This window comes from Sarcophilus harrisii, chromosome X, assembly GCF_902635505.1.
Source record: "Sarcophilus harrisii chromosome X, mSarHar1.11, whole genome shotgun sequence".
Taxonomy (NCBI): domain Eukaryota; kingdom Metazoa; phylum Chordata; class Mammalia; order Dasyuromorphia; family Dasyuridae; genus Sarcophilus; species Sarcophilus harrisii.
In genome coordinates this window covers 49,112,715-49,131,937 of record NC_045432.1, presented here as the reverse complement: position 1 = coordinate 49,131,937, position 19,223 = coordinate 49,112,715, and the positions used below count along the sequence as shown (strand labels likewise).

At 38.3% G+C, this 19,223-nt stretch overlaps 1 protein-coding gene across 1 annotated transcript in view; it reads right to left on the bottom strand.

Moving 5' to 3' along the window:
- Window positions 1–16,163: 16,163 nt before the first annotated feature.
- The window catches only part of FMR1NB (FMR1 neighbor), a 44,754-nt gene continuing 41,694 nt past the window's right edge, over window positions 16,164–19,223 (bottom strand). Inside the window, exon 5 of the mRNA XM_031944434.1 lies at window positions 16,164–16,932. Coding sequence (XP_031800294.1) covers window positions 16,881–16,932 — 52 coding nt within the window. The 3' untranslated portion in view covers window positions 16,164–16,880. The remainder of the gene's footprint in view (window positions 16,933–19,223) is intronic.

Sequence of the window (19,223 nt, the reverse complement as noted above, 5' to 3'; positions counted from 1 at the left end):
AGCTATTTAAAAAAAGAGACACAAAGAGAGGGAGGGAGAGCCAATGAGCACTGAACAGTACAATTATTTTTACATATGAGTCTATGAAATTTTTTACTTTTAAAACCCCCCAAAGTGGAGGGACTTCCCTTTGAGGCTGACTACAAAGAGAATCATTTCCTTCCTGGAAGGAGTGGAGTCCAGCCCTTGCTGGACCTGCTCCAGGGATTGGGGCAGAGGCTGCTATGGGGTACTCCTTTACAGCTGAAGGCAGGTTTGGGGCAGGAAGGGGCCATCTGGGCTTCGTTGGAAGGGGATAGGTGATCATACAAGATCATATAGCAGTCTAGTACAGTAGAAAAAGTTAGGAAGACCTGAGTTTAAATGGGTCTCTTACATATACTGAGTGCGTAATTCGGTAAAAGTCACTTCTATTCTTGGTCCTCTAGGAAACTCTTCAAGGCCACAGGTGTCAACCTGCATTGGCAGAGAGAATTTCCTCATTGGGAGCTTCCTTTGGTCGATGCCATCACAGATCTTTCACACGGTCTACAAAATTAGTTTTTGACAGTCAGAACTAGATCGAGCTTTTCTTCTTTGGGTTAAAGCCTACTTTTGCAAAGTACTTTAGAACCTCCTTGGGATTCTATTTCCTCAACTATAAAATGAGAAGCTTAGACTAAGCCTCTGAGCTCCTTCTAGCTCTAAGTCTATGATACAATTGTTATCTTATCTTCAAAATCTCAGCATTTCCCAAATCCTATAAATTCTTTTAAATAACTTCCAAATATCTTCCTCCCTTCACATTATCACAAGGTGCTCTCAATATTGTCCAGGGACTTCTCACCTCACAGACACCCTGCCGACGCCCTCGTCATTGGCTTCCCTGCTTACAATGTCTCTGTCCTTGAATCCCCTTTGCTTTTGTTAAATGATCATCTTTGCCATAACTCAAAATCCTCCAATGGCTCCCTACTGTCTACAGGATCAAGTCAAATTCTTCAATCTGACATTTCACAGACTTTCCCTCCTGGCATTCTTTTCCACCTGTCTCCTGTGATCGTCTCACTCATTCAATTTTTCTTTACTCACTATTCTCAAAATATACCTGCTGTTTGTCTGTCCTTTTACCTTGTGGTAGTTACAACATCCTGCACCTCTCTAAGGCCTTCCCATCCACCCACATTGTAATCATACTAAAATAATCTCTCCATCCATAAACCCCTCCTCAATCTCTCCATGTTGATGAGAGATCCTTCCTCACAACTCCAAAGGGGATCATTTTTTGGGTGAAAAAAGTTGCCCCAGTTCCCTCCTGCCTTGACATCTTTTTTTACTATTGTCGTGAATCCTTAGGCAAATACTTGGCACTGGTTTAACTCTTGGGTATTTCTTTCTTGTTTTTGCAGTAGACTGTAAGCTCCTGGAGAATAGGACCTATTTTATCCCTAATTTTTTTCTTGTGGTTTAGTGTCCAGGAGCAAGTTCCCAGGACACACCCTACATTCATTATAGAAGTTTGAGATTTGATTCATATTTTCAGAGTAACACATTCCTCCCCCCTAGCACACACTTGTCCCCTTCTAGCGGGGCCCAGATGGCTCTCCCTCCCTCCAAACTTGCCTTCTCTTGGACCTTCAGCTGTGGGGGAACAGTGTCTCTCGGTTGCCTCTGCCTCAATCTCTGGAGTGGGTTTGGCGGGGGTTGCCATCCATTCTTTGTCCGTTAGCCTCTAAATTACTTCAGTGAACTTATTTCTTTTCAAACTCACTCACCTGAGGCAGCACAGAAACATTTAAATTTACTTTATCTGCCCAGATCCCATATCTACCCATCAATTCCCTTTCATGACATATTGTCTGCCTTTCAGTTGCCTACTCCAACATAGATCCCCATCATCCCACTCCTGGTATTCTACTTAGCGAGTATTTCTGGCTAATTGAATACCATGTAGTAACATATAAACAAAAGCTATATCTTACACAGAGCAAGTCCTTAATAAATAATTGAAAAATTGAAAAAAACAAAAGAGTTGCAAGTGACTGAATAACAACAAACACAGTAGGTACTTAATAAGTATTCAAATTAAACAATCTCACTTGATTCTCATAATAATGCTGCAGGTAAATCTTTTATTATATTATGATTTTTATAATTTTACAAATGTAGAAGATGCGGCTTAGGGTTAAGTGACTTATCAAGTGCCAGCCAAAGAAGTAGTAAGTGTAGAATGCAGAAGTTGAACTCAGATCTCTATTTCCAGGTTCAGAACTCTTCCCATTATAATAATGACAAATTTATGGAGGACTTTTGACTTTGCAGATAAGTTTACACATATTATCTCATTTAATAACAATATGTTTTTATGTAGCTCTTTAAAGTTTTCGAATTCATTTTACGTATATTGTCTTTTGATTCTCCTAATTCTGTGAGGTAGGTGGCTATTATTGTTCCCATTTCACAAATAAGAAAACTGAGGCTAAGAAAGCTTAAGTGACTTACTCAATATCACAGGGCTAGTCAGTTACTAGTATCTACAGGAACTGAATGAAGGTCTTTCTGACCACAAAAGCATTATTCTACCCTACCATCCCATCTAGTTGCTTATTGGGAGATAGTTATTATTGGTATCATTATCCTCATTTTAGAAATAAGAATACTGAGGTTCAGAGACATTAATTAGGCAGTTATCTCCAAACTGCCCCACGGTAATGTAAGCTTGTGAAGTAAGGCAGGATTTAAATCCTTCCCTCACCCCTATTAAATCCAGTGCCTTCCCTCAATTAATTATTTCCTATTCATCCTGTATATAATGCTTGTTTGTCCATATCTGTTTATTTGTGATCTTCCCCATTAGATTGTTAAGCTCCTTGAGGGTAGTGATATTTTTTTGCCTTTTTGCTCTCCTCGTGCTTAGTATTAGTACCTGGCATATAGTAGGTGCTTAATAAATGTTGACTGAGTAAACCCTCACCTTTCTGACTCCAGAGCCAGAACTCTGTGCATTATAATATGCTTCCATTACAACAACTGTCTATTTATGTAAAAATGCTATTCCTTATTTCAGATGACATGTATCAGTCTGGACCCTATCAAACTTTAGGCGCCATCATTACTAAGAGGCAGAGAGTTTACTCTGGGTTTATTGTATACATGATATGCATGCTTAAATGGTTAACTCCTAGAAGGTAAAGGATGTTGCAACATACTTCAGACTTCATATAGTCTTCAATACATCTCATGATCCAGTAATAAGTACTTTTTATTTTTTCTTGAATTCAAAATATACAAGTGACCAGATCAAGAAAGTATATATTTATATACATATATGTATGTACGTGTATATATATATATATATATAGAAGAAATTATATTCATGAATGTCCCTTTTTTTATTCTTTGTAAATTATTCTTGGGTTATCTGCTGTGACACCTTATTTATTTTATTATTTCCCCCTTTTCATTTCTACTACCACCCCCCCCCCAAGGAAGCTACACTTAAGAAGAGATATATTTATCTATACATATGAAGATATACACACTCAAAAACCCCATATAAACACATCTTTCCTATCCCTACCAATTCCTTAATTAAATTCTGCTCCATAACATGCCTTGCTATGAAGCTTGTGCAGCCTCATGGTCTAGAATAGTCTTCCACATCTTAGTATTATAAATCACCCAATGTTCCTTGTCTTGGTGTCCTCGATGCCACGGCTTCTGTGGCCTGGTGTCCTGTGTGGTCTCGTCATCTCAAACAGTTTGCCACAGTTTGGAGTTCCAGATCACTTGGTGTCCCTTGTCTTAAATTTTGGGAACACGTTGGAGACCCCCATCTTAAGGTTCCAGATCACTTTGGAGACCCCCTCCCCAACTAGGGCTTCTGGATCACTTTGGAAACCCTGGTCTTAATGTTCCAGATCACTTTGGGGACCCCCCATCTAGGGGTTCCAGATCACTTTGGAGACCCGCCCCTGGCTAGGGCTTCTGGATCACATTGGGTTTCGGATCACTTTGGAGACCCCCGTGTTGGGGTTCCAGGCCACCTCCTGCCTACCATCTGGTGTCTTTGTGTCCTGGGTGCCACGGCCTGCTGTCCTGCATCGCCTCGTGACTTTGAAAAGCTAGCTCAAGGGCGTTTCCCTTTCAGACAGGACAAGTGCCAGCCGGGGGTCTTTCTTCATATAGTCTCTTCTGTGAGGAAAACCCCTCTTCTGCCCCAAGGCCTCTAGATTTTTTACCAGTTTGTGTTCAACCTGAGGTAGAAATTTGATCTCATTGTGGGGGAAATCCAGGGAGCTTGGAACTTACCCACCTTCTCCGCCATCTTTCCAGACGCCTCCCCTGGTACTGTGTGACAAAAACCATTTGAGAAACAATAGTCCCTACCCTCCAGGAACTGATTGCTTAAAACCCCAAAGACACTGAAACAATTTAGCAAAATCGTAGTCTATGTCATTTCCCTGTCCCCGCCACCCCCCCTGTACCCCACCCAAAAATACAAAACAAAACAAAAAAACACTTCCCTAAACTGTTGAGGATCCTCTCCTTCCTCAAGGGTAAAAGCCAATCCATCTACATTGCATTTAAAGCTACCTAGAATGGGGCTCAACTATAGCTTCCCAAACTTATTTGATACACACTGCTAATAATAAGAAGGCCTAGTAGGTTCTTTACTAATGTTCAACATTGCTAATCAAAAGAGGACTTGAGAGATCACAGTCCAAGGTCAGATGAGAGACCCGGGGATTCCAGGGTCTCAGTGTCATGTTTGATGGGGCCTGGTATTAGGCGTGGACTCGTGATCTGGGACACTTCTCCACTCTTTGGGGTTGCAGATCCCTTGGTGCTCCCCGTCTGGTGTTTCCAGATCACTTTGGAGAACCCCTGTCTTGTGGATCTAGACCAATTGGAGACCCACGTCTTGGGGTTCCAGTTCACTCTGGAGACCCTTGTCTTGGGGTTCCGGATCACTTTGGAACTTCAAGACAGGGAGTCTCCAGAGTGATCTGGAAGTCCAAGTGATCTGGAACTGTAAGATGGCGGGTCTCCAGATCACTCTGGAGATCCCCCATCTTGGAGTTCCAGATCACTTTGGAGACCTCCGTCTCAGGTGGGGGAGGAGGGGAGAGGGCTGAACTCTGAACTTGAAACAAGGATGCTCACAAGGTACTAAGTGGAATTGAGGAGACAATGGTTATCTAGTTGAGCATGGTTGAGTATGACTGATTTAATCTGATGACAAAGATAATGGCTCCCTAGTGATAGAATAATTGGTTTATACTCTCAGGGTAGAACATATAAGCTAGAAGCCTTAGCCAGGATTCAGTGGGAGAGATTGAGGGAGCCAGAGAAGACGAGCAGAGAGAAGGCTGTAGCCCTTGGACTTAAATCCATTCATCCCATCTCACAGCCCTTGGTGGTGGGCTCTCCTCTGTGTGTTTCTCCACGAAGACCAAGGCCAGACTGAAAGGCTCTCCAGAAAGCTGCCCAGCCCCAGCAAGGAGACAATACAGAATTTGCACCTGACCTCCTGGCTACTCTTCTGGCTATCACTGAACTGAAAGCAAGGCTGCCTCAAAGACCCCCCAGAAACGGAAACAAAGAAGATGACAGGTAAATACTGACATTTCCCTACTGCCTACTGTGTGAACGTCACAGTGCTAAGGGATCTATATTGATTAATATGAATAAGCAGCATTTATGGTACTTATTATGGACCAGCCAGTGTAGAATGGAATTTGCAGAAAGTCATCCAAAATGTTAGCATTTCTATACCTCCTGTGTGCCAGTCACTGGGGAAAGCACTTTCCATTTATTGATCATAGCTGGGATTGATGGCACCTACTATGTGCCAGTAATTGTCCTACTCAATGTGCTTTTATGAATAGGAACAGGTTCCAATTATACTACATACTATGGGCCATTCATTTTAGAAAATCTTTCCAGATTTGGCCCCAATGCTATATAAATTATTTGATAAAATAGGGAATGAAGGAGTCCTACCAAATTCCTTCTATGACACAGACATGGTACTGATACCTAAACCAGGTAGGCTGAAAACAGAGAAAGAAAATTATAGACCAATCTCCCTAATGAATATTGATGCTAAAATCTTAAATAAGATATTAGCAAAAAGACTACAGAAAATCATCTCCAAGATAATACACTATGATCAAGTAGGATTTATACCAGGAATGCAGGGCTGGTTCAATATTAGGAAAACTATCAATATAATTGGCCATGTTAATAACCAAATTAACAAAAACCATATGATCATCTCAATAGATGCAGAAAAAGCATTTGATAAAATCCAACATCCATTCCTATTAAAAACACTTGAGAGTATAGGAATAAATGGACTTTTCCTTAAAATAATCAGCAGCATCTATTTAAAACCATCAGTAAGCATCATATGTAATGGAGACAAACTGCAACCATTCCCAATAAGATCTGGAGTGAAACAAGGTTGCCCACTATCACCGTTACTATTTAATATTGTATTAGAAACGCTAGCTATAGCAATAAGAGCTGAGAAAGAGATTAAAGGAATAAGAATAGGCAATGAGGAAGCCAAATTATCACTCTTTGCCGATGACATGATGGTATACTTAGAGAACCCCAGAGATTCTGCTAAAAAGTTATTAGAAATAATCCACAACTTTAGCAAAGTTGCTGGTTATAAAATAAACCTACATAAGTCATCAGCATTCTTATATATCACTAACAAAATCCAACAGTCAGAGTTACAAAGAGAAATTCCATTTAAAGTAACTACTGATAATATAAAATATTTAGGAATCTATCTGCAAGGAAAATCAGAAACTTTATAGAGCAAAATTACAGACCACTTTTCACACAAATTAAGTCTGATCTAACCAATTGAAAAATATTAAATGCTCTTGGATAGGGCGAGCAAATATAATAAAGATGACAACATTACCTAACTAATCTATTTATTTAGTGCTATACCAATCAGAGTCCCAAAAAGTATTTTACTGACCTAGCAAAAATAACAACAAAAATCATATGGAAAACAAAAGGTCAAGAATTTCAAGGGAATTAATGAAAAAAAAATCAAATGAAGGTGGCTTAGCTGTATCAGATCTAAAATTATATTATAGAGCAGCAGTTACCAAAACTATTTGGTATTGGCTAAGGAATAGATTAGTTGATCAGTGGAATAGATTAGGTTCAAGGGATGAAACAGTCAACAAATATAGCAACCTAGTCTTTGACAAACCCAAAGATCCCAGCTTTTGGGATAAAAACTTACTGTTTGATAAAAATTGCTGGGAAAATTGGAAACTAATATGGCAGAAACTAGGCATTGATTCATACTTAACGCCGTACACCAAGATAAGGTCAAAATGGATTCATGAACTAGGCATAAAGAATGAAATTATTAATAAATTAGAGGAACACAGGATAGTTTACCTCTCAGACCTGTGGAAGGGGAAGGTCTTTATGACCAAAGCAGAACTAGAGATCATTACTGATCACAAAATAGAAAATTTCAATTATACCAAACTGAAAAGTTTTTGTACAAACAAAACTAATGCAGACAAGATTAGAAGGGAAGCAATAAACTGGGAAAATATTTTTACAGTCAAAGGTTCTGATAAAGGCCTCATTTCCAAAATATATAGAGAATTAACTCTAATTTATAAAAAATCAAGCCAATTCTCCAATTAAAAATGGTCAAAGGATATGAACAGACAATTCTCAGATGAAGAAATTGAAACTATTTCTAGTCATATGAAAAGATGCTCCAAGTCATTATTAATCAGAGAAATGAAAATTAAGACAACTCTAAGATACCACTACACACCTGTCAGATTGGCTAAGATGACAGGAAAAAAATAATGATGAGTGTTGGAGGGATGCGAGGAAAACTGGGACATTGATGCATTGTTGGTGGAGTTGTGAACGAATCCAACCATTTTGGAGAGTAGTTTGGAACTATGCTCAAAAAGTTATCAAACTGTGCATACCCTTTGATCCAGCAGTGTTACTACTGGGATTATATCCCAAAGAGATTATAAAGAAGGGAAAGGGACCTGTATGTGCACGAATGTTTGTGGCAGCCCTTTTTGTATTGGCTAGAAACTGGAAACTGAATGGATGTCCATCAGTTGGAGAATGGCTGAATAAATTGTGGTATATGAATATTATGGAATATTACTGTTCTGTAAGAAATGACCAACAGGATGATTTCAGAAAGGCCTGGAGAGACTTACACGAACTGATGCTGAGTGAAATGAGCAGGACCAGGAGATCATTATATACTTCAACAACAATACTATATGATGACCAGTTCTGATGGACCAGGCCATCCTCAGCAACAAGATCAACCAAATCATTTCCAATGGAGCAGTAATGAACTGAACCAGCTATGCCCAGAAAAAGAACTCTGGGAGATGACTAAAAACCATGACATTGAATTCCCAATCCCTATATTTTTGCCCACTTGCATTTTTGATTTCTTTCACAAGCTAATTGTACAATATTTCAGAGTCTGATTCTTTTTGTACAGCAAAATAACGTTTTGGTCATGTATACTTATTGTGTATCTAATTTATATTTTAATATATTTAACATCTACTGGTCATCCTGCCATCTGGGGGAGGGGGTGGGGGGGTAAGAGGTGAAAAATTGGAACAAGAGGTTTGGCAATTGTTAATGCTGTAAAATTACCCATGCATATATCCTGTAAATAAAGGCTATTAAATTAAAAAAAAATCTTTCCAGATATTGATAATAATAGGTAGCATATACCCCTACTACGTTCAAGTTACTCTTGCAAGTAATATGTAGAAATGACTACTCATCCCTAGCCTTTGATGCCCCCTACTGTGTGCCAGGAACCGTGGGAATCCCCCTCTCTCTATTCCCCTAGCTAGGATTTCCATACTGCGAAATGGGCACTTTCACTCTTTTAAGCACTTTCCCCAGATACATAATAGCTAACATTGGCGTCCTGCTGTTGTGGTCAGGGAGCCTTGGGGCTGATCTCTGGCTTTGAGGGGATGAGGATGCTGCCAGGAGACTGAGGGGCAGTTGCTGTTGTCTGTGGTCTCCACAGAGCGGCAGTTGAGGTCTCTCTGGCCTCCCTGACCTCCTCACCCCTTGGGCAGTTGCCCATCTCTAACTCCTCCACAAGGCGGCAGTTGCGGTCTCTCCCACCTCCCCCCTACCCCCGGGGGCAGTTGCCCTCCCCTCCCCTCCCCATAGAGCCGCAGCTGTGTTCAATCACCTCCCCGCTGAGAGGCAGCTGCAGACTCTCTTCCCAGAGAGTCACTTGTGTTCCCTTAGCTCCCCACCGAGAGGCCTTTGCGTTCTCTGGCCTCTCTCCTCTTCTCTCTGCCTCCATTTGATGTCCTTCACAGGCCACAAGCAACACTGACTGCCTCAGGAAAGGCTGCCCCACAACCCCCTCAAGGCTCACACCCCACAGCTGCTGAGCCTCTCAGGGAATTGGCCTGCCCTTTCCCCCAGCCAGGCTCCATAGCATTCATAGCCCTTTTTTTATTTTCCAGGCACTCTTCCCATCATTATATACAACTGACTCCGTGTACCTAGCACTCTATCCTACCTACTATGTGCCAGTAACCCCGTGAAACACTACCCATATATTCCAAGATCTAGACTTTACCTGCTGCCATATTGGTGCCTGTCACTCTTCTCAAGATTTTTCTTAGAGAAATAATAGCTAGCACTGACATCCTGCCCACCGTGTGGCAGTCATTGTGCTACGGGCTTGATATTTTTGAATAATAATAAGTACCACTTATGCTACCTACTCTGTACGGTCGTTCTAGAAGGGGATTCAGAGAAAGTCATAGAAAGTCACCTGCTGTGAGCCATTCACTCTTTCAGACATTTTCAATATTTGATTTTGATTGGGTTTATCACCCGGTGCCAAGAAATTCCGGAAATGGACATTTATTCATACAAATAGTTTACATTTATAACCTACTAATGCCAACATTTTGAATGGACATTCCAATATAAAAAAATATCTAGCATTTGTAGATTTATTTGTGATTGTGCCAAACATTATACAGAAAAGAATAATCATAAGTAGAATCTGATACCACCACTTAGGAAAGGCCCGGACAGTCTCTCTTTTGTAATACCTGATTTATATACACCAAAAGGTGCCTTTCCTTTTAAGCTTTCCAATATATAAAAATGCCTTAATTGAAATACTGCCACTTGTGAAGCATTGTGCTAAGACTTTATACTTTATTAATAATAATAATTAGCATTTAGGGTCCCTACTTTTCCAGCTTTAGAAGGGAATTACGAAATTCATCAAAAGGTTAGCATTTATAACCTGCGGGCCATTCTGCACAAAGCCTTTACAATTGATCATAACGATTGATGGCACCTGCTAGGTGCCAGTAATTTCCTATCATGCAATTCATTCACAGTAAGGTTGCAATGATCCCACCTAGTATGTGCCAGTTATTTTTTTATAGTTTTTTATTTACAAGAATATACATAGGTAATTTTTCACATTGAAGTTGCAAACCTTTTTCAATTTTTCCTCCTTCCCCCGTGTGGCAGGTTCCCAATACATTTAAATATTTAAAGGAGAAGAAAACAATATATTATAATGTCCAAACCATTTTTTACAAAAGATTGGACTTTGAAATGGTATACAATTAACCTGTTGAAGGAAATCAAAAATGGGTACAAAAAGAGGGTTGGGAATTTTGTATCTTCCATGTTTCCCCTGAGTTCTTTCCTGGTGTATGTAGCTGGTTAGTTATTCCTCCTTGGAAATGATTTGATTGATCCCATTGCTGAGGATGGCCCAGTCCATCAGAATTAATAATAGTATTGTTGTTGAAGAAAATGATCTCCAATTCCTATTTCCTGGCATCAGTTCATCTAAGTCTCCAGGCCTCTCTGAAATCCTCCTGCTGGTCATTTCTTACAGAACAATCATATTCCATAATATTCATATACCACAATTTATTCAGCCATTCTCCAGTTGATGGGCATCCGCTCAGTGTCCAGTTTCTGGCCACTACAAAGAGGGCTGCCACAAACATTCTTTGTGCCAGTCATTTTGAAAAAAATCTTTCCAGATATTAATACTAAGGGCTCGCAGTTATAGTCTCTATTACGTTCCAGTCATTGATCCAAGCATTATACACAATTTAGTCATCATAGCTACCATTTTATAGCACCTACGATGGGCCACTCGGCATGTGAAAAACACTATATTAGTAATAGCTGGTAATTTACATGTTGCCAAATATGTGCCTGTCCATAAAGAATGAGATCATAAATAAATTGGAAGAGCATAGGATAGTTTATCTCTCAGATCTGTGGAAGAGGAAGGAATTTATGACCAAAGAAGAACTAGAGATCACTACTGACTACAAAATTGAAAATTTTGATTATATCAAATTGAAAAGTTTTTGTACAAACAAAACTAATGCAGGCAAGATTAGAAGGGAAACAATAAACTGGGAAAATATTTTTACAGTCAAAGGTTCTGATAAAGGTCTCATTTCCAAAATATATAGAGAATTGACTCTAATTTATAAGAAATCAAGCCATTCTCCAATTGATAAATGGTCAAAGGATATGAACAGACAATTTTCAGATGATGAAATTAAAACTATTACTACTCATATGAAAGAGTGTTCCACCAGCTATGCCCAGAGAAAGAACTCTGGGAGATGACTAAAAACCATTACATTGAATTCCCAATCCCTATATTTATGCCCACCTGCATTTTTGATTTCTTTCACAAGCTAATTGTACAATATTTCAGAGTCTGATTCTTTTTATACAGCAAAATAACATTTTGGTCATGTATACTTATTGTGTATCTAATTTATATTTTAATGCATTTAACATCTACTGGTCATCCTGCCATCTAGGGGAGGGGGTGGGGGGTAAGAGGTGAAAAATTGGAACAAGAGGTTTGGCAATTGTTAACGTTGTAAAGTTACCCATGCATATAACCTGTAAATAAAAGGCTACTAAAAAAAAAAATGAGTGTTCCAAATCACTATTGATCAGAGAAATGCAAATTAAGACAACTCTGAGATACCACTATACACCTGTCCGATTGCCCAGAATGACAGGGAAAGATAATGCAGAATGTTGGAGGGGATGTGGGAAAACAGGGACACTGATACATTGTTGGTGGAATTGTGAACATATCCAGCCATTCTGGAGAGCAATTTGGAACTATGCCCAAAAAGTTATCAAACTCTGCATACCCTTTGATCCAGCAGTGTCTCTACTGGGCTTATACACCAAAGAGATACTAAAAAAGGGAAAGGGACCTGTATGTGCCAAAATGTTTGTGGCAGCCCTGTTTGTAGTGGCCAGAAGCTGGAAAATGAATGGATGCCCATCAATTGGAGAATGGTTGAGTAAATTGTGATATATGAATGTTATGGAATATTATTGTTCTGTAAGAAATGACCAGCAGGACGAATACAGAGAGGATTGGTGAGACCTACATGAACTGATGCTGAGCGAAATGAGCAGAACCAGGAAATCATTATATACCTCAACAACGATACTGTATGAGGATGTATTCTGATGGAAGTGGATTTCTTCAACAAAGCCAAGATCTAACTTAGTTTCAATTGATCAAGGATGGACAGAAGCAGCTACACCCAAAAAAGAACACTAGGAAATGAATGTAAACTGCTTGCATTTTTGTTCTTCTTCCCAGGTTATTTATACCTTCTAAATCCAATTCTCCCTGAACAACAAGAAAACTGTTCGGTTCTACACACATATATTGTATCCAAGATCTACTGTAATCTATTTAACACGTATAGGACTGCTTGCCATCTGGGGGAGGGGGTGGAGGGAGGGAGGGGAAAAATTGGAACAGAAGTGAGTGCAAGGGATAATGTTGTAAAAAATTACCCTGGCATGGGTTCTGTCAATAAAAAGTTATTTAATTAAAAAAAAACAAACAAATATGTGCCTGTCACTGTTCAAAGCTCTTTCCATAGGTAAATAAGAGCTGACATTTGCAAACTGCCTACTTTGTGAAAGTCATCGTCCTAAGAACTGCATATTTATTAATAATAATAGTGTATATTATACCTACTATGTGCTAGTCATTGTAGAAAGGAACTCACCAAAATTCATAAAAAGGGTCTGCAGTTACACCACCTTCATGTGTGAAGGTCATTGTACAAGACACTATATTTTTATTGATCATGGCTGGGACTTATGGCACCTACTATGCGCCAACCATTATTCTAGGCAATGTCCGTATATTAATAGTAATACTTTGCATTTCTAACACCTACTATGTGCCAGTAATTGTCCTACTCAATGTAGATTTATGAATAGGAACAGTTTCCAATTATACCACATACTATGTGCCATTCATTTTAGAAAATCTTTCCAGATATTAATAATAATAGCTAGCATATAGCCCCTACTATGTTCCAGTTACTCTTGCAAGTAATAAACAGAAATGAATACTCATCTCTAGCATTTGATACCACCTGCTGTGTGCCAGGAAGCATGTGAAACACTCTCTCTCTATTCCAATAGCTAGTATGTAGAAAGAAGGGGTGAAACTTGCTCTTTTTCATAATTGGCTTACATGATAATATAAAAACATGGAAAAAGGCATGCAGATAGGGGACATCAGTTGAACTTCTTATCTGGAATTTACCAAGGGAAATAGAATATGGATGTAATCTGGAAAAAGCAGTGATAGACAGTTAAGAGGGAGGATAATATCAGGAAGGGAAGAGTCTCAAACAAAATAAACTTCCTGATCCTGAAGGGAAATTGTAAAGTTCTTGGTTCGGTTTGCTTGGAGGGTCTCTGGACAGCCGTCTTTTCAGTTCAGTAATTGTGGTGTTTTTCTTCTTTAGAATAATAATGGTTCTCTCTGTGGGAGCAGCTTTCTTGGGGAGGTTTTCTGGAGGCAGCCTTAGTTTCAGTTAAAAGTAAATAATCACTTAAATGCAGCCAGGTGATAAAAGTTCAAATCTTTTATTGCGTCCTCCAAGATAGTCCAGTTAGTTTTTCTTAGAGGCCCATCTTTCTGCTTGGTTCCAAGAGCTCTTGCAGCTAGCCCTTTGCTTCTGCCTTGGCCTCAACTCCGACTCATGGCAGTCTTCCAACTGACGCTCCTCCACTCTGAATCTTTCAACTGAACTACCTTAACTGGGCCTCTGTCTGCTTCTTATATATGATCTTCTCTGAGAAAGTGGGATTATGGGTTTCCTCCCAGAGTGCTCTCTGGCCCTAAGAACTTCAAGGGAGGTGTGAATTCGGATATCTCATACTAAACCCTGAAATCTCCCAAACGTGTGAACTCCAATGAGTACTTAAATACTTCGTGCTTATATGAGCTCTCTAAAGGTGTGAACACAAGCATTGTTTCTATCAGTTGTACTTAGTACCTTGTTTCTTCTGGCCCGTAACATCTCCTTATAAGATCAAATCAATCATACTGAACCATGCTAAATTAGATAATTATTGTCTCTATCAACTCTGATGACTTAACACTTTGTAAAGATTCCAACCAGTAATCACCACAAGAGTAGTCAGGGGTTAAAGTCCAAATGCTTTATTATCTCTTTCAAAGTCTTGTCTCCTTTCCTGGGGCCTGGTTAGCTTTCTTAAAGGCCTTCGGGAGTCTTGGTTTCAGTGGAGAGGACAGGCCTGCCACCACAGGATGTGAGATGGGATGAATGAATCTGAGTCCAAGGGCTTGTGCTTCAGCCTCCAGCTTCTGTCTGCTCGTCTTCCCTAGCTCTGAATCTGGCTGAGGCTCCCAGTAGTTTATATGCTCTACACTGAGTATAAACCAATCATTATATCACTAGGAAACCAGTATTTGTTGTCAGATTAAATCAGTCATACTGAACTTAGAGAACTATTAATCACTATGTTAAACTAGATAATCATTGTCTCATCAATTCCACTGAGTTAGTACCTTGTAGGAATCCTTGTTTCAAGTTCAGAGTTCTGGCCCATAACAGGAAATTAAATATGGAAGTGCAGAACAGAACTATAATATATGGGAATGCCTCAAATTGCCTCATAGACAACTGGGGAATGAGTGAATAAGCTGCTGTATATGAATGTATGCTGTAAGAAAAAAAACAAAAGAATTATGTTGGAGAATTCTGAGTGGTATGTATTGATGTAGAGTGAAGTGAGCAAAACCCGAGCAACTTACATAAGAGAAGTAACGTTGCAAAGAAAAGCAATGTTAAAAAAATAAAAAACAAAAAACTTAGGCACATACAGCTACTAAGTCTGCCTCCCAAAGAGATCAAAGAAAAAGGTGTGATAGGCACAAGCATATTTAGATGCAGCTCTTTTTGTGATGGCAAAGAATTGAAAATTATGAGGATGCTTATCAATTGGGGAATGGCTGAACAAGTTATCCCATGTGACTGATGGAATACTTTTGTGTTATAAGAAATGAAGAACAGAATGATTTCAGAAGTAACTGGGAAGGCTTATCAACTACTGCAAAGTGAAGTGAGCAGAAACAGAAGAACATCGTACCCAATAACAGCAACATTTTATGATGATCAAATGTGATTGACTTGGCTATTCTGAGCAATACAATAAACCACAATTCTAAAGGAACTGTGATGAAAATCGGTAAGAAAGTACTGATGGTGTCTGAATGCCAAGCAAGGCATATTGTCTGTCTGTCTTTCTGTCTCTGTCTCTCTCTCTCTGTCTCTGTGTGTGTGTGTGTGTGTGTGTGCCTTTCCTTTCTATTTCTCTCTGTGAATTTTTTACAACATGGTTAATATAAAAATGTGTGTTGCGTGACCATATGTACAATCTATATAAAATTTTTTGCCTTCTCATGTGGGAGTTGGGGCAAAGAAGAGAGGAGAAGAATTTGGAACTCTAAAATCAAAAAAGGTATTTATTTTTTCATGAAATTGAAAAAATAAAATAAATTTAAAACATTTTTAAGAAAAACTTAAGTCACTCTGATCAATTCAATGACTGACAATTTCTCCAGAGGACCAATGATGAAGCATGTTACTCAATTTCTGATAGAGATGATGAACACAAGGTATAGAAAGAGATATGCATTTTTGAATATATCTCCTGTGTGTGGATTCATTTTATCTGACTATACCTATTTGTTAAAAAGATGGAAGGAGAAAAAAAAGAGTACAGACCAAAGTATATTTTCTTTTTCTTTATTTTTTTCTCCTTCTTTTACAAGACTAATAGAGACATGTCTTGCTTCATTTGTAACAGAATTCTTTTCTTGCCTTTTCAGTGGGTGAAAGAACAGGAACTGGGAGGGAGAGAATTTAGAATTGAAAATAAAATTTAATTTTTGTTAGAAAAACAAAGTATATATAAGTGGAGTGATTCTTATATGTGTGTTTAATGAGCTCTCCCAATACATCTGATCTTCCCATGAAGGTCTGTAAACATGTGGCCGCAGCATCTGTCTGAGGCTCCATAAAGAACTTCTTTGGTTGGTCATCTGTGACTGCTTCTGGACCAACTAAGACTTACAAAGGAAATCTTTTTCCTTTTTTTCTTCCTAAAGAGTAGAAAATAGCAGGAAAAAGAAAAAGCACCTGGATAACTCTTTGCATTTGCCCAGGTGGCTCCAAATAACTGGATCTTAGGTTCTCAAATGTCTTTTCTGAGTTTGTGGTTCCTTCTGAGCACATGTCAAAGTTCCCAAAATGTACTTTCCATGCAAGCTTGGGGATTCCCAAATCGTGGGAGCAGATCGAAGATTAAAGGAGAGTACCATTCAGTAGCTGTAAGTTTTTTTACCTTCTGGGAAGGGGGAGGAGAGCATGGTATGATGAGCTGTTTGATGATGTGATGAGCTGTTGCTTAATATTTCCGGATTTGATCATGGATTTCCATAAGTACCTCACATCTTATTCATCTTCTGTATTTTTTATGAAAGGTACAAAAACAGCTGTTCTATACCTGAAAAAAAAAAGCAAATGGTATTAATCGAATATTCATGTTTTCATATAGAAAGCTATTTTTGTATTCTCTTAAGCATATAGACATGCTTTTTGGGGGGTGTTTTAAGTTCAGAATAATTTTTTAACTATAAAGAATGTAAGATCCTTAAGGTCAGAGACTGTCCTGCTTTTTATATTTAAATTTGTATCCCCAATGGTTAGCAGAGTGCCTGGAATATAGTAAGCATTTAATAAATGCTTTTTCATTCATTCAAATTGAATGTACAATCAACATTCATAGCCCTATCAGATGCACAGTTAAACTTGGATTACTTGGATCAAGATCTCCTGGGAGTAAAATGCATCAAACAGTGTAAGTAACATGAATGTCCTTCAGGAGCTATTATAATTATTGTACACTTCAGGTGGCCTTTCAAAGTAATTACAAAAGGGCCCTAAGTCTGTAGCCCCCTCCTCTGTCTGTGGTGACAATAACAGAATGGCAGAAAAAGTAGGCAGGAGGGTCCTAAGAATCATTATTTTTAGAGCATGTGGCAAAATGAATTTAACTACTGATACTCTAATCCAGTGACCAATGAATGGACACATTACTGGATGGCATAAATCATATGAATGTTGACATTCTCACTAAAAAAAAATGGATCCAGAGGAAAAATGAAGTTTCAATTAAATAGGATAACTCACGTGTTCTCCTTGGAGAGGAAAATAAAGGAGTTAGTGTTTTATCGTGAAGCCAAAGGCAAAGAGAAACATCATTTCATGCAGCAATTGGTCATCACCTATTGCAATCCCCAAGATCAACATTGGCAAAAAGATTATCATTAAAATTATTACGGCTTATGAACTAACATCTCCCACAGAAGATAAGGAGGTAGAAAAAAATCTATGGAGAATTCATTAAGATTTTAAACTGTTAATACAAAGAGATTTCAAATACGGGCACACAGAGGAATTTAGCAAAAAAATATCGTACAAGATAAGGTCAAGATTAAGAAACACAATAGGTCCCAAATCTGTAGACTATACAAAAGCCTCACACATGTATATCCCACATACCTCCTTTCAAGAAGACTACTGAAAAATGCTAAACATGACGAGCACTGAATAACATCACAAAAAATAAAGCTGACTCTCTGAATAGATAGGAAGTTCAACATGATCTTTTTAAACAAGCTGTTAATACAGGAAAATTGTAAATAAATAAAATAACAAGTGACATTGACTATTTCCTCAGAAATTTTATTGGGTCACCACAATGGAGAGGCCAAAAGAACCTAGAAATTGCCTCTGCCAACAAATACTTGATCTCCTTGCTGAGTGGAGATATGGGGCAACCAAGAGAAACAACAGTTTAGAATTCGAATTCATTTGTAAAATTGTATGAAAGAGGATGGTGGACAGTAAGAAGCAAGATTGAGTCATAAAACAGCAAGAAGTGGTAGAGGACAAAACACGTTTCAAAAAGTTAAATATAAATTCAGTATAGCCATATTCCCTCAAGAACATTAAAGATGGAAGTACAGTTACAAGAAATTAAAACAATGAAAAGATCTGTCAAAATTTCTAAAATATATTTTCTCCTTTACTAGTTGTGGATTTGCCACATTTAGATTAATATAATAGTACCCCAGAAGCAGATATGCTCTTAAAGAAAGAACAGCTGTACCAGGATAATTATGTACAGATAGTTTATGCTGAGGGCAACATCATTTTGAGGCCTTTGAAGGAACAATTCAATAATTCAATTTACATACACACACACACACACACACACACACACGTAAAATTAAGCATCTACTTTGTGTCAGGTACTGAAGATAAAGAGAAAAAAAGTGAGATCATCTCTCAAGGAGCCTATATTTTAATGGATCCATTCCCAATAGATCTGAAAGGAAAATATTAAACACTTAGAAAAAAATTATGAACAACACTTCTCCCAAAACTACAATTGAGACCACATCAATAATTGCTGATCCATATGCCTACTTACCCCTCCTTTTAAAATCTTTATAAGAAAAATCTACATAAATATCAAAGGCATTTAGTTAAATACAGGAGAAGAGAAGGAACAGGCTTTTGAAAATTACTTTTTACAGTAGATTATCTCTTTAGTCATACAACTGAAAGAAAGAGAATTTAAGATCTCACTGTGTTTACTGTTTGTTGATAATAAAAAGAAGTTGATGGAGTTTAGGAAACATCACTTTTAAGGATTGTAAGATGTTTCCAGTGCCCGTTACAAATAATATACAAAATTCTTTAAAAGATGAAGAACTATGGTACAGTAGA